The sequence below is a fragment of the Copadichromis virginalis genome, linkage group LG5 (assembly GCF_057382275.1).
Source record: "Copadichromis virginalis isolate Kocher_CV1m ecotype Utaka linkage group LG5, C_Virginalis_male_GT1.1, whole genome shotgun sequence".
NCBI lineage: Eukaryota > Metazoa > Chordata > Actinopteri > Cichliformes > Cichlidae > Copadichromis > Copadichromis virginalis.
Genome location: NC_140622.1, coordinates 37,868,099 through 37,882,357, shown reverse-complemented (window position 1 = coordinate 37,882,357; position 14,259 = coordinate 37,868,099). Strand labels below are relative to the sequence as shown.

General features: G+C 42.2%; 1 protein-coding gene across 4 annotated transcripts in view; it reads left to right on the top strand.

The window, feature by feature from the left end:
* Window positions 1–13,455, top strand: part of arhgap9 (Rho GTPase activating protein 9) — a 46,612-nt gene extending 33,157 nt beyond the window's left edge. For 3 of the 4 annotated variants that reach the window (XM_085457679.1, XM_085457677.1, XM_085457678.1), the window contains exons 13-21: window positions 337–435; window positions 2,655–2,760; window positions 3,156–3,275; window positions 3,734–3,832; window positions 5,376–5,453; window positions 5,747–5,800; window positions 6,585–6,719; window positions 9,594–9,699; window positions 11,551–13,455. In XM_085457679.1, the coding sequence (XP_085313805.1) occupies window positions 337–435; window positions 2,655–2,760; window positions 3,156–3,275; window positions 3,734–3,832; window positions 5,376–5,453; window positions 5,747–5,800; window positions 6,585–6,719; window positions 9,594–9,699; window positions 11,551–11,737 (984 nt within the window). In that variant the 3' untranslated portion in view covers window positions 11,738–13,455. The remainder of the gene's footprint in view (window positions 1–336; window positions 436–2,654; window positions 2,761–3,155; window positions 3,276–3,733; window positions 3,833–5,375; window positions 5,454–5,746; window positions 5,801–6,584; window positions 6,720–9,593; window positions 9,700–11,550) is intronic. The other variant, XM_085457680.1, reaches the window with a different exon arrangement.
* Window positions 13,456–14,259: the final 804 nt, after the last annotated feature.

Genomic DNA, 14,259 nt, shown 5'->3' with positions numbered 1-14,259 from the left:
CAAAATGTTCCTTTGCGCTGATACACTGGGAGTATACACTGGGGCTATTCTGTCAGCAGTGAGGGAAGCGAGAATGGGAAGCTTTCTTTCGCCAGCTCGGTGACCCATTCTGACGAAGAGGAAGCAGTAAAAATATTTTTAAAGAGAAATCTGATAAACTGATGAGCTAATTATAACATTACGGTCAAGCTACTACAACACGTCCAAATAATTAACTTACATGTCAACTTTTGTTAAAGTGGATTCACACAGATGAGTGGGAAAGCCAGTGGAGAGTGGGACAGTGCGTCTGGAGTTAACATGGGTCAAATGTTTTGTTTTGTTTTGTTTTGTTAGTTGAGGACTGTGACAGGCAACGAGTTTCTTCTGCAGTCAGAGTCGGACTCGCTGATCAGAGAGTGGTACAGCACCATCCAGAATGTCATCGACAGGCTGGTGAGAAACACACATTCACTCACAGACACACACAGCTGGACAACACAACCCTGTGGGTTTAAATATTACTGTCAGTATGTCTGTCGTTTGCCTTTAGCTACAATATGCATGCTGTTGCTCACTTTGCTCATGCATTTGGAAAATTTTACCTGTAAAACTCTGTAAAAGATTTTAAATAACCTCCTGTGTTTTTTACTTTATTAAACAATGGTGTTGTTTTGTGTTATGCTGTTTAATAAACCCTCTGTCTCATATGAGGACATCAAGGTTTTTAAAGGAAAAAAACCCTGTTGTTCAAAGATGATGGTTAGTTTTTAAACTTTTAAATAGGAGAAACTGAAAATGTATCCCAAGAAAGAAGTCATGCCTGAAGAGGTTAAATACTTCTGTTCCATTTCTAAATGTTGGTCTTTTATGACTTACGTAAAGCACTTAAAAATAATCTTTGTCTTGTAGAAAAGCTTCACTGCGGGAAGTTCTGCAAAAAATGTTTTTTTTTTTTAATGATTCATGTGTCCTAACATAGTTGTTTCCTTTGAACAATGACTGACTTTCCATTCCGCGTTTAGTAAAATCATCTGTTCTATATTTGTCGGTGCGTAAATATTTTTCCGTGAGCTTTCTAAAACCTACTTAAGTGGGCTAATACACCTATGTGCAATGTTTTCATGTGTCTGAGCGAACACACAAACTCCAAGTGGTCCCTTGGACCACTGTGAGCAACAGCAGACGTGTGCACTGTGGTCACGCCAGCATCGAATCCATCCAAGTTACATGGTTTATTAAAGTAATCAAATTACAGCATTTACATTTATGTTAGACTACTTTTAATTAACTGCTTTAGCCCACTTACAATGAAAATTAAAAAGCAATCTTGTTCATGACCTGTGTAGTATGTTAACACTATTGGAAGTAAAAATCACTTGAACTCCAATTTTGAAAACACAACTTTCTTCTTTTATTTTATTTTATTTTATTTTATTTTTATAAAGCGCTGACTTGTATTATGAGTCTGTGGTCTGGGAGAGAATCCTGTAACTCTCTGTCTGCAAAATACAGGATATAATAATGAATGTTGGGCAATTAATTATACAGTTACTTCTTCAAAAAAAGTTACTGAGTTTTGCAAACAACAAAGTTTTGCAGCTGTTTACCTAAAAATGCAGCCAAGTGCGGTTTTTTAAATAAACATTTCAAACTATTTACAGAACAATCAGCTGTTCTGCATCAAATCTGATGCCACACAAATTATTTGTGCCGCTCCAAAAAATAATTTGTCCACTATGAGATAAAGGAGAACAACAGCCTGATACCTGCAGGCCTGACAACAGCAGATGTATCACTGCTGTAACACCTGTAACATTCAGCAGTCGCCTCATTGTTCTGACACACAACAAAACTATTGACTACACTCACACTAACTACACAATATTTGCGTAAAACGTCACAAATCTCTCACATCTCAAAACACCGCCGTCACTTCTAAAACTTCCCCCTTCCTAAAAAACTAAATGCTATGTTGCCATATCATTTTTTGATTGGTCGACATGGTACATTTTTCCACCAGTAGGAAAGGGTGGGGGTGTTTTGGTTTCGTCTTTGCTCACAGGTGGAGAGCGCTTTCCTTATAAAACGCAGTTTTTACCGTTTCTTCCCGCAGTAAATATAAACAACGACAGTATTCAGGAAGAAAACCAAACATTGCAAATATTTTTATCATAACTCTGGTTTTACGTGGCCGATCAACACAATTTAAAAACTGGTATAAAGTCCACACTTTTCCCGTCAGTTGTTCCGTCTGTCCTGCTCACATCTCCAATGGTTGTACACGTTGTCATTAACGTGGCTTCACTCCACATCAGCCACGCCGCTTTGCCAGCTAAAACACCGGTGTCGGCACACAAGGACGCTGTCATAGCCTGTCAACGACGTTGATTAGCTGCGTATATACGAATGTGAATCGCATCATTGGCTGGACTATGGGATAAGGTGGCATCGTTCTAATCCCATACGGGAGCAGCCAGTCACTTACTGACTCACACTGCAAAACAGAATTGTTGAAATTTTAATTTTAATTTCAATTCAGGTTAGATTTTTTTTTCTGTGTGCAGAGACCGTGCCAGCAGTGCGCAATTGCGCCTGCGCCCAGCTTAGAGGGAACATTGCACGTGCATCTCTGTAATGTCATTAACACACTGCTCCCTCTGGCTGCTTTTCAGGACCGTGAGAATCCGTTAGACAACGTCCTTCTGTACTCTCTGAGGAGGGCGGGCAGCGTGGAGATGCTGGACCAAAGCGGTGACGAGGACGACAGGCGACCATCTCGTAAGCCATCCTCACCTGATGCCTCGCTTCTTTCCCTGATGCCACCATCTAAAAGCCCTCCCTGCCCCCCACTCCACTTTAATCACATCCTTTCTCTCCATCATCATCATCATCACTGTTTTTTCTAAACTTCCACACAGGCTTCTTGCATCCCTCCATCCTGTCTTCCATCCTCTCCTCTATCCAGCCCACTTACATTTTCACCCATCCTCCCTGGCAGATAATCCCCTCGTCTGTCCTCTCCCACCTCCGCCGTCGGCCCGCCCTCCCGCTTTTCATTCTCACCACCATCCCCTCTCATCTGCTTTCCTGCCCCACAGCCGAATGCCCCACACTGACCTCCTCCTCTTCCTTCTCTTTCCCTTCCTCCTCCTCCCGCTTCCCTCCTTCTGCAGTCCCTCGCTCGACGTCCAACCTGGAAAACACAGAGAGGAAAAGAGTGAAGACGCGGCTGAAGAAGCTGATCCTAAAGAGACCTCCTCTACAGGCCCTGCAGGAGAAAGGGCTCATTAAAGGTGAGATTTCTTTTTGAAGTCGCAGACCATTTAAATGCAAGTATCCTTTATTCAGCAGTATACAGGGTGAATCACAAAGTACATGTTCTCTTTGGCTTAGTTATTAATATTACACGGCTGTGCTCTTACAGCAGAAACTGTTGCCTTTTAACTGAATTCCATCAGAGATAGGCAGCCAGGAAGTCTCAGCATTTATCTATAGTCCAACGATAGTATACAAGTATACAGCACAGGGCATGAGTTGCATTGCATCATCCAGTCTGAGTTAACTTTTCTGGTGGGAACGGAGTCAAACATGAAGGTTTTCTCCCAGAGTGAACAGAAAACTTATCAGTAAATTAACTTGGAGCTCTTACATCATGTCTTGGTTGAAAAAAAAATGTGCATGCAATCATCTGAGAAACACGTCTAAACAGACATAAAAAGCATGTTTGTGTCCACCTGTCATCGGCCCTCAGATCAGGTGTTTGGATGCAGTCTGGAGATGCTCTGTGAGAGGGAGAGAAGCACCGTCCCTCGCTTCGTCAGACTTTGTACTGAAGCTGTGGAAAGGAGAGGTACAGTCGCTGCAAACACACCTCCTGCTAATTTGATTCCCAACTCAAAGTGAACACATGAGAAATCACCCTCAGCCCTGTTTTGAGCGCAGTTTGACAGCAACTCTGAGCTCACGGTCCTCACAGTTCTTTGGCAGAGCTCACCAAACACAAAGTCACTGATTGCCCGACAGAAAGCAGACACGAAATGTTCAGATTCGCAGAAGAGATCTTGACAGCTTGGCAGCCTGAAAAAGATCTAAATGAGAGAAAATTGAGTTGTTTAGAGGCTGTTAAGAAACAATGCAGCGATAAATATTTAAGACACGGGAGAAAATGTGTGTGTTTTAGGGCTTTAAAAACCAGTTTGTGATGAATAAATAAAGATGTCTTGGGAGCAATACTTTCAGATCAAGACTTTTAACTATGTTTAAGGGTATGGAACAAACTTTAGGACAAAGTAAGCCAAACTTTACTGATAATTTCTGCACATATCATATATAATAATGAAATTAAGAGCATCTGATCTTTTCCCAAGTGTTAGGTATACAGGTTGCCATACTACTAGTTAAAGCAGGATGAAAAATACCCACCTTTTTCTTCGTCTTACCAACTTTTCAAAGCCTGTATGAATTCATTTGAATGTCAGAGATGACTAAGATATTATAATGAGCAATTTATTCACATCTGAGAAGCTTGGACCAGTTGATGATTATTTTAAGTGGTTACATAATTAACTGATTCTTCATATTTAAAACAGATTGTAAAGCAATGTGTGGTTTTGGATTATAGTTTAATCTGAATAAATAAGTTGCTGGATAACAAAAATATTTTTCTAACTTAGAAATGTATCCCGTTCACCAGGCCAGCTTTAGCCAGTAACCAGCTGCAGATTTAGATTTCATGTGACTGAGTGAAGTCAGTTCCAGCAACATGAAACATTAAGTGTTAGCGAGTGACTGTGAAGCGGTGTGCCTTATTTAAAGGTCACGCTACAGTTAACCATTTCACGTGATGGTTTTACAGAAAGAAAAATGCTCAATAGCAGCGTCAGCGCAGGATACTTATAATCAATATGTCCGAAAGATTAAAATGTCAGGCTTGTTTTACAGCTTCTAATACTGAAAGCAGTGTGAGGAAAGCTGAAACTTAGAGCATTAGTACTCCTTTGTAACTGCTTCATCGAGCAGCATGGTGTGAAACGCGAAGAGGAAGTTTAAATGTATTCATAGGCCTGGTCATATCCATGATTATGCTTTTGCATGAGCACATGATCAGACTTTTTTTTTAAGGTTTTGAAAACTGCTCTACTTACGTCTCCACTTACGCAACATAACAAACTGCATAACCTCTGCATACTGAATTATTGATTTGCAGAAGATTTGGCTGCCAAGAACAGCAAAACAATGAAGTGAGCTCAGACCGGCTCACAACTGAAGACACAATCTCTATCACTCATGAATCTTAAAAAACATGGTCATGTGATACTTTCATTTTGACTTTGATTATCTAAGGCAGCGGTGGAGATCCCCTTGTCTAGCATGCTTTGTTTGGTGTGTTGCAGGTCTGGAGACCGACGGCATCTACAGAGTATCAGGAAACCTGGCTGTGATACAGAAACTGCGCTTTCTGGTGAACCACGGTAAGGATGCAGGGGAGGGTGGGAAACTACTGACGATAACTGTTCTGTAATAACAGGGGGGGAAATATGAAGAAATTTAGGAGAGGATCAAAGTTGGCCTGTTTTTTTTTTTTCCTTTTTAGCAGAAATGATCTGTTTCAGTCGCTTAAAATCAAGACTAAATTTATCTCATGATGTTTTGTTTCAGAGTGCGTAACATAATGTTTGAAATCAGTCACTGTCCCACATTACACGACATCCTTATGATAACAGACACGGGGAAAAGCTGCCTGAGTAACTGTTGGTTTTTGCAGAGCGAGCGGTGACTACCGATGGCCGTTACATGTTCCCAGCGGAGTTGGTACAAGGTACATTCGGGCAGACAAGGCAAACCGCCGTTTTCACATCTTACTCAGCCTGCTTGGTTTTTGTGCATTACGTGTTGCATAATGTGAACACCTCAGTCAGAACCTCCCAAAAATACTCACCCACAGACTGAAGCGCCGAGCCGAGGCGCAGACGGGCAGCAAACTTTTCTCTTTTTTGTGTGGATGTGTGTGTTACCATTTGCTTAATGTATGTGTGTCCCTTAGGCTTTTGTGCTTCAAGTTTTCTGATGTAAGAATGTGCAGCAGGTTGTACAGCGGCTTCTCACACAGTCCGTGGCTGCCACCAAGTGGCTGAAACAGAGAATCAGCTGCTCGTGAAGCGCTCTACTCCCCCAGCAACATCTCTGATGTTTCACATCATAAGAAAATAGAGATTTGTTGACTGCCGTATATCAATATCAGCCTCAAATTCGTTTCAGTGCCTCTTATAATCCAACATGAGAAGCATTAGTCTGGCTTGTGTCTAAAAAACAAGTGTGCTTTATCCTTTAAAGTGTGTGTGTACTTGTGCGCCAGTGTGTTTGTGCTTGTTACTTTTACAGAGCATCTCTATCTCCCTCCTGCAGCTACAAGCCTTCATGTTACGCCTCAGTGCTGAAGTGAATTTACACTTTGCTTATGTCAGCCAATCCTGTGACAATTGTGACTCTAAATTTAAACTCTTTGTCTCTGTATGTCGTATCCCTCTCGCCTTTCCTTCACTTCCCCTGACCCCGTCTGGCTGAATCTCTCCTCATCCTCCTCCTCTCCCTCTCTGTCTCAGAGGAGAAGTTGAATTTGGACGAGAGCGAGTGGGAGGACATACATGTCATCACGGGAGCTTTGAAACTCTTCTTTCGCGAGCTTCCCGAGCCCCTCGTGCCGTACGGCTTCTTCACCGACATTGTGGAGACAGTCAGTGAGTAACCAGTTTCAGCCCCGGACTGTTTATTTTGTAATCTGTATAAATATTCTAGATTAGGAGTGTGAAGTTAATTTTCCCACACGACCGGAAAACTGGGACTGCCCTCCACCACAGTCCCTGTTTCCGTTGGGAAAATGAATCGCCCACCCCCATCTTGAAAATAACTCAAATAGATTCTCATAACCTTTTGCCTCGTGCGCATGAAGTCAATTTTTAATGTGCTTCGTGTTTGAGGTGAGATATATTTAGGCTCAGGAAGATATTTGTCATTTCGTGCCTTTTACTTGGTAATAATGGTCCAGGCGATGCAGCTGCACAGTCAGCTTCTTAAACGTCTAGACCACCAGGACGCCCACTTTTTAATTTCACATATTATTTTCCTCTGTTGTAGTATTTTGAATACACACAACACGACTGTGGTCTTACTGAGTCAAAACCAGCGTAGGCTTGGTTAGAATCTTAAATCGTTTTCACTTTGTTTTCACACTTCACTCGACTCCCTTTCCATGTTTAGAAAATGTTATATCGTTATACTGATGCAGCATTTGCGTAAACACACACATACAGTGGGGCAAAAAAGTATTTAGTCAGCCACCGATTGTGCAAGTTCCCCCACTTAAAATGATGACAGAGGTCAGTAATTTGCACCAGAGGTACACTTCAACTGTGAGAGACAGAATGTGAAAAAAAAATCCATGAATCCACATGGTAGGATTTGTAAAGAATTTATTCGTAAATCAGGGTGGAAAATAAGTATTTGGTCACCTCAAACAAGGAAAATCTCTGGCTCTCACAGACCTGTAACGTCTTCTGTAAGACGCTTTTCTGTCCCCCACTCGTTACCTGTATGAATGGCACCTGTTTGAACTCATCATCTGTATAAAAGACACCTGTCCACAGCCTCAAACAGTCAGACTCCAAACTCCGCCATGGCCAAGACCAAAGAGCTTTCGAAGGACACCAGGAAAAGTATTGTAGACCTGCACCAGACTGGGAAGAGTGAATCTACAATAGGCAAGCAGCTTGGTGTGAAAAAATCAACTGTGGGAGCAATCATCAGAAAATGGAAGACATACAAGACCACTGATAATCTCCCTCGATCTGGGGCTCCACGCAAGATCTCATCCCGTGGGGTCAAAATGATCATGAGAACGGTGAGCAAAGATCCCAGAACCACACGGGGGGACCTGGTGAATGACCTGCAGAGAGCTGGGACCAAAGTAACAAAGGTCACCATCAGTAACACACTACAACGGCAGGGAATCAAATCCCGCAGTGCCAGACGTGTTCCGCTGCTGAAGCCAGTGCATGTCCAGGCCCGTCTGAAGTTTGCCAGAGAGCACATGGATGATACAGCAGAGGATTGGGAGAATGTCATGTGGTCAGATGAAACCAAAGTAGAACTTTTTGGTATAAACTCAACTCGTTGTGTTTGGAGGAAGAAGAATACTGAGTTGCATCCCAAGAACACCATACCTACTGTGAAGCATGGGGGTGGAAACATCATGCTATGGGGCTGTTTTTCTGCCAAGGGGACAGGACGACTGATCCGTGTTAAGGACAGAATGAATGGGGCCATGTATCGTGAGATTTTGAGCCAAAACCTCCTTCCATCAGTGAGAACTTTGAAGATGAAACGAGGCTGGGTCTTCCAACATGACAATGATCCAAAACACACCGCCCGGGCAACAAAGGAGTGGCTCCGTAAGAAGCATTTGAAAGTCCTGGAGTGGCCTAGCCAGTCTCCAGACCTCAACCCCATAGAAAATCTGTGGCGGGAGTTGAAAGTCCGTGTTGCTCGGCGACAGCCTCAAAACATCACTGCTCTCGAGAAGATCTGCATGGAGGAATGGGCCAAAATACCAGCTACTGTGTGTGCAAACCTGGTAAAGACCTATAGTAAACGTTTGACCTCTGTTATTGCCAACAAAGGTTATGTTACAAAGTATTGAGTTGTATTTTTGTTATTGACCAAATACTTATTTTCCACCCTGATTTACGAATAAATTCTTTACAAATCCTACCATGTGGATTCATGGATTTTTTTTCACATTCTGTCTCTCACAGTTGAAGTGTACCTCTGGTGCAAATTACTGACCTCTGTCATCATTTTAGGTGGGGGAACTTGCACAATCGGTGGCTGACTAAATACTTTTTTGCCCCACTGTATGTGTAAATAAATAAAAATCTTTACATTTTACGTCCTCAAACTTTCTCACACAGCTGTGTTGAAAGGCATTTTTGTGAAGCTCTGTTTGAGTTGAACTGGAAACTTGTCACAGACGCCGTAAAACGATCAACAATTTTACAATTTACTTTCACATGCACTACATTTTTTTCCCTCCTTAAAATGTGAATCTTAAAAAGCCACAAATATTCAATTAAAAAAGGCCAGTGATGTGTCAGAATGACTCTTAAATAGTCTTTTGCATCGACTCCAGCAAACACTTATTATTAGTTTCACTTTATTTGTTATCTTTTGTGAGAATTTGCTGACAGTGAGAGTTGCGTTTCCTTTACTTATGTTCAGATTTCCTGCGCTTACATGATATGGCACTTTATCTCATTATCTTCTACTTATGCTTAAAGACAGGCAGGCAGACAATCTGGCATCTTACAGTAATTCCTCTTAGTAGAACATTAGCATATTAAAGATCAGGAAAATATTTTAAAAATGCATTTTGTCATCGATGCATTGGACACTTTTTGTAGACTGTGGGCACATGGATTGATCTGCAGATAAAGTGTATCCGATTAGATAGCGGATGCTCGTAATATGATATCAGTTGGGGGATGTGTCTAAAAATGCTAATAAAATGCATGATGACACTTGGCTTGATCTGATGCATATCTTGCTCTGTGTTGCAGAAATGTCAGACTATATGGACAAAATCGATCGCTTGAAGTGTCTGGTGCTCAACATGCCTCCTCCAAACCACGACACGCTACAGTTCATGTGCCGCCACCTCAAACGGTGAGAATAACCCACGTCTAGTGTTTATTCTACTGATGTCTTCGTGTTTTTTTCTTTAGTCTGTGCCTGTTTTTATTGCCTGTAATGGTTCCAGTGCCCTTAAATGGGTAGAGTTCATAATGTTGGGTATTTCCTCGAGGCATTTAGGGACAAATGAATGAACCAGATGCCCTGGTAGGAAAGGAAAATATCTTCCTTTTCTTTTAAAACCTGACCACAAGAGGGGGCACTTCCCTCGTTGGTCTCCGAAATTTCTGTCGGGGATTCTTTGGCCACAGCTCTCAAAGTATGCCAGCGCTGAACCGGGATCACACTGTTGTTAACTTTGGGTCCCTGTGAAGATGAAAAGGCTGGAGGAAGATGAATGGTGTACAATGTTCTGCGAGCCAGTTCCTTTTACAGTACATAAAATGTGTGTTTTTTACCGCCTATGGTTTTTCCTTCCACTCCAGGGGTGAGTGTTCGTGTTCTGAGGACGATATTTGTGCCAGGGTGTGGTGGGCCCCATGAATTTGTCAACTCTGTGTCTTTCTCTCATTTTCTCTCCGCTGTCATTCCTTTCTCTGTTTCTCATTTATTATCTCGCTCCTTAATCAGGTCCCTCGCCTCCTCTTTTCCTGGCACGCTACCCACCTTTCCTGACTTCCTCTTTGTCCCTCTTTTCTCTCTTTTCACTCTCCCTTTCCTCTTCCTCCTTATGTCCTCCTCTTTTGATCCCTTTCTCCTTGTTCTCCCTCTTCCTGCTCGCTCTTCCCTCCCCCCCCTCGCTCTCCTACTTGCCTCGAAGGTCCCATGGGAGCCTTGTGGTTCGTCTGCTGGAAGGCATACCAACACCACCGCCGCCACCACTGGAACCTCTCTCTCGTTCTCTCTCTTCTCCCTCTTCCTCGCTCGCTTCTTTTTTTCCCTCTTCCCTCTCCTCTCTCCCTTTTTTCCTCCTCTCTTTTTAATGTGGAAGTTTTGAGCAATTGCTGGCTGCTTCTGTGGCTTGGTGGGAATGGCATTTTTAGAAGAATGCCTCATGCTGTGGCTTTAACCATTCCTTAGTTCCCCCCCTAATCACACACACACACTGTAACACACACATACGCTAGCATAGGTGGATGCAAGCAGCGGATTTAGAACACTTTTGTGCACAGATCCACGTTATAAAACCCAGATGCATGTACGTGAAAATAGATGCAAAAGCAAGATGTGACAGATGGATATACAAGTTGATTCTTGTAGCTGACATCTTGAGTTAAGTAAAAATTATAAAGATGTCACATCGTGACCACAAACATGAACCTTTAGGGGAAGGTTAGTTGTGGTCTCTATGCTTGCTCTATAACTTGACACGAGTCTGCAGTTGTGCTTGCAACTCTGTGGAAGTAAATGCTAATGGATGTATGCCAACACGAGCACAAGAGCAGTGCTAACGCTGCTATAGCCACGTCCACTTTCTCAGTTTAGGGATTTAGCAGGATAACACTTGATGATTAGTTAAACTTTAATCTGATCATGACTCCAGCCAAAATGTTTCACGCCCATCCTGAGCTGTGCCATGTGTAGCTACTTCAGTGCTACCCCATCCAACAGCGGTTGAGACCTTTCACTCAAAACCACAAATGTCAACCTCATCCTGGTTTTAAGGAAATGTCAGGGATCACCAAAGTCAGTAAAGTCCATCCACTAGTTGCTGGGATATTTCAGTCTGAGCTAATGTGGTGGGAATGGATGACATCCCTAGAATCACTGAGCACGTGTCTCTAAAAATTCAGAAGCCGAAGCGATTCCAAATCCTTTTTGTCGGCAAAATTTAATATTTAAGGAGTTATTAACCTGCGCTGTCCACTCTCTCGTTTCCCGCAGAGTGTTGGAGCAATCTGAAACGAACAGAATGACCACCCAGAACATCGGCATTGTGTTCGGGCCGACGCTGATGCGCCCAGAGCGGGATAACGGCAACATGGCAGTGAACATGGTTTACCAAAATCAGGCAGTGGAGCTCATCCTCACCGAATTTGACCACATCTTCGGAACGAGAGGCCTCTCTTGATCTTTTGCTCCTTGACATCAGACAAAAGCACAAGTTTTGGAGCATTTGTCTTCCCTGCCTGTTGACTCATATGGTGTAAAATGGATTTCACATCAAAAGATAATTACGGGTTAAAAAGAACCAGGACAGAAAGCTGCTAATCATGACATCTGGCGTCCATATAAAGCCATGCTAAAACAATAATAGTAAAACAAGCCAATTTTAGCTCCAGTACTTGTGCCTTTGACTGCAGATGTGGAGCCCAGCCCCGGTGAACTTCACTGCTGGAACAGACGCCTCCTTGTCACTTTTCCTTGATGTTTCAGACTTGATCCAGATAAATAAAAAGCCGTAAAAGCGATAAATCTTCTCCAGCCTGTCCTGCTAGCGTGTTTCAGTCGGTAATAATCGAGGATTGGGAGGAGGAATGTGTCTTAAGCTAGCACTGAAACAAAACTTGGCGAAACCATCTCACTGTGAAAACACATGCACCAGCACCTCTTCAAACAAGGATGGACAGATCCTGCCTGGATAGACGTGCACAGGTGCCCACATCTCCACCATTTTTGCAGGGTTTATTTGAAGGAAAAAAAAGTAAAAGCATGAATTCAGTGGCAGGATGAATGTGCCAACAAGGCAGAAAATGTTCCTTTTTACCAAATAGTACTTTGTAGTGTCAGAGCAACCCTTATTTTACTAATTTGAATCTGTCTTCTATTTTTAATAGTGCAAATTCCTAATGTTAAGTTAAATATATTGTTGTAAATATGTGAAATACTGTCATTCTCATCTAGTAGCACTTTGCATACAGTGTTCAACCTAAATATTACAATTAGCTAAATTCAAACTGATACTTTTGCTTTGAAATGAAGAGTGTTGGATCTGACTGTTTACTCCTCCTGCAATAAAAATATGTGAACAAACTGATTTGAGCCGCATTATGATATTTGCTCAGGATGTGTCCTGTCAGGTTGTTTGTTGTTTGAGCGATGGGTTCGCGTGAGAGATAGTAGAAGCGTGTGGAGCTATGCGGGCCTCGGAGACTCGGCGGGCGGAGGCATCCCCTGTGATTGGTGCAAATGCTGCTTTTAATAACAGAACAAAAGAGGAACTGGAAATGCATATGTTTTAAAAATGTGGATTTTCCCCCCAAACCCTCTCACTCGCTCACTCTGTGGCCTGGGTAATTTTATATTGACTGTGGGTTTGGCAAAAGACAAAAAAGAGCAGAAAAGAGGCACTGCTGTGGGGTGGTGGTGGAGGGGGCTCTGCTCTGTTTTATTGGATGTATTTATTCATTTTTATGTTTGTATTATTTCAAGTCATGTGAGCACATTGGGAGGGGCTAAGATTATGTGCGGATGATTGATCAGGGAGTCTATGGTGCGCTTCCAGTTTGCTGCTTAAATTTGATCAACTTTTCACCGTAGACAAAGCATGTGGCTTGTGTGCATTTACTGCATTTACATTTACAATATGGCCATCAGTCAGCACTGCTGGCTTTTCATTTGTTTATTTTAATTTCTTTGTTTTATTTCTTCATCCAAACTTTCAAAATCATACCGAATGTTTCCATTTATGACACCGAGATAATGTAAACACGTGGAAGCACGTGATCCAGCCTATATTTCGTAACGATATCTCGCTATGTGTTTTTTGAATGCTCTCCTAATCCTGAAACTGAAGAGAAATTTCTGTTGGTAGAAACCAGATGGCATTAAAGCGCCGTCTGACCAAGACCAAGCTCTGTGATGTGTTTTATTTCGCTTTGGTGCGATGGTGCTAATCAGCCCCTAAAACTCTAATCAGACAGAGACAGAAACAAACAGACCTCGCTCCTAATCAGCAATTTGTTGGCATCAAAAGTCAGACTCTATTACATCATCCTTACTTTGTTCTTGCTTTGACTTATTTATTGCATGATATATATTTAAAGTAAAGCAAAACACAGCTTGTGCTTTTGTGTCAGGATGCAGACAAGACAGCAGATGTGCTGCAGGCTCGTGGAGAAATTAGTTTACCAATGCATTTTTTAACTGCATTTTTTCGCACACGCAACTCTTTTTTTTTTTTTTCTGATTGATTTTTTTCCTGCTGGCATTCTGTGTGGCATTTATTAATTAGAATTGATTTGTGCTTCTCTGCATTGATCAAAAATCATTTATTTTTCACAATCAACATTTAAATTAGCTGGAACCTTCTGAATCCACTAATCAGCGCGTCTCTAAACGGACTGAAATGAAGTGTGGAGCTAAGGCTCAGGTTTGAATTCTCTTCTTTCAGTTTTATCTTCATTCTCACTCTTGTAAATTTTAGGTTCAGCTTACTGTTGGAAGAAAAGATGCTAGATTAGGAAGATAATGGCTTACACAGATGTCTTGATCTTATTGTTAGATCCACCCACCAGTGGAATACATCTGTAGCTCTGTTCGGTGTGTCACTCAGCTGTTACTGGGAATTGAAACTTAAAAATGCTCAGCACTCAATCTGACAACCTGTTACCCATGACTGGGCCTTCCCGCAAGTGATGCTGCATAACCGAG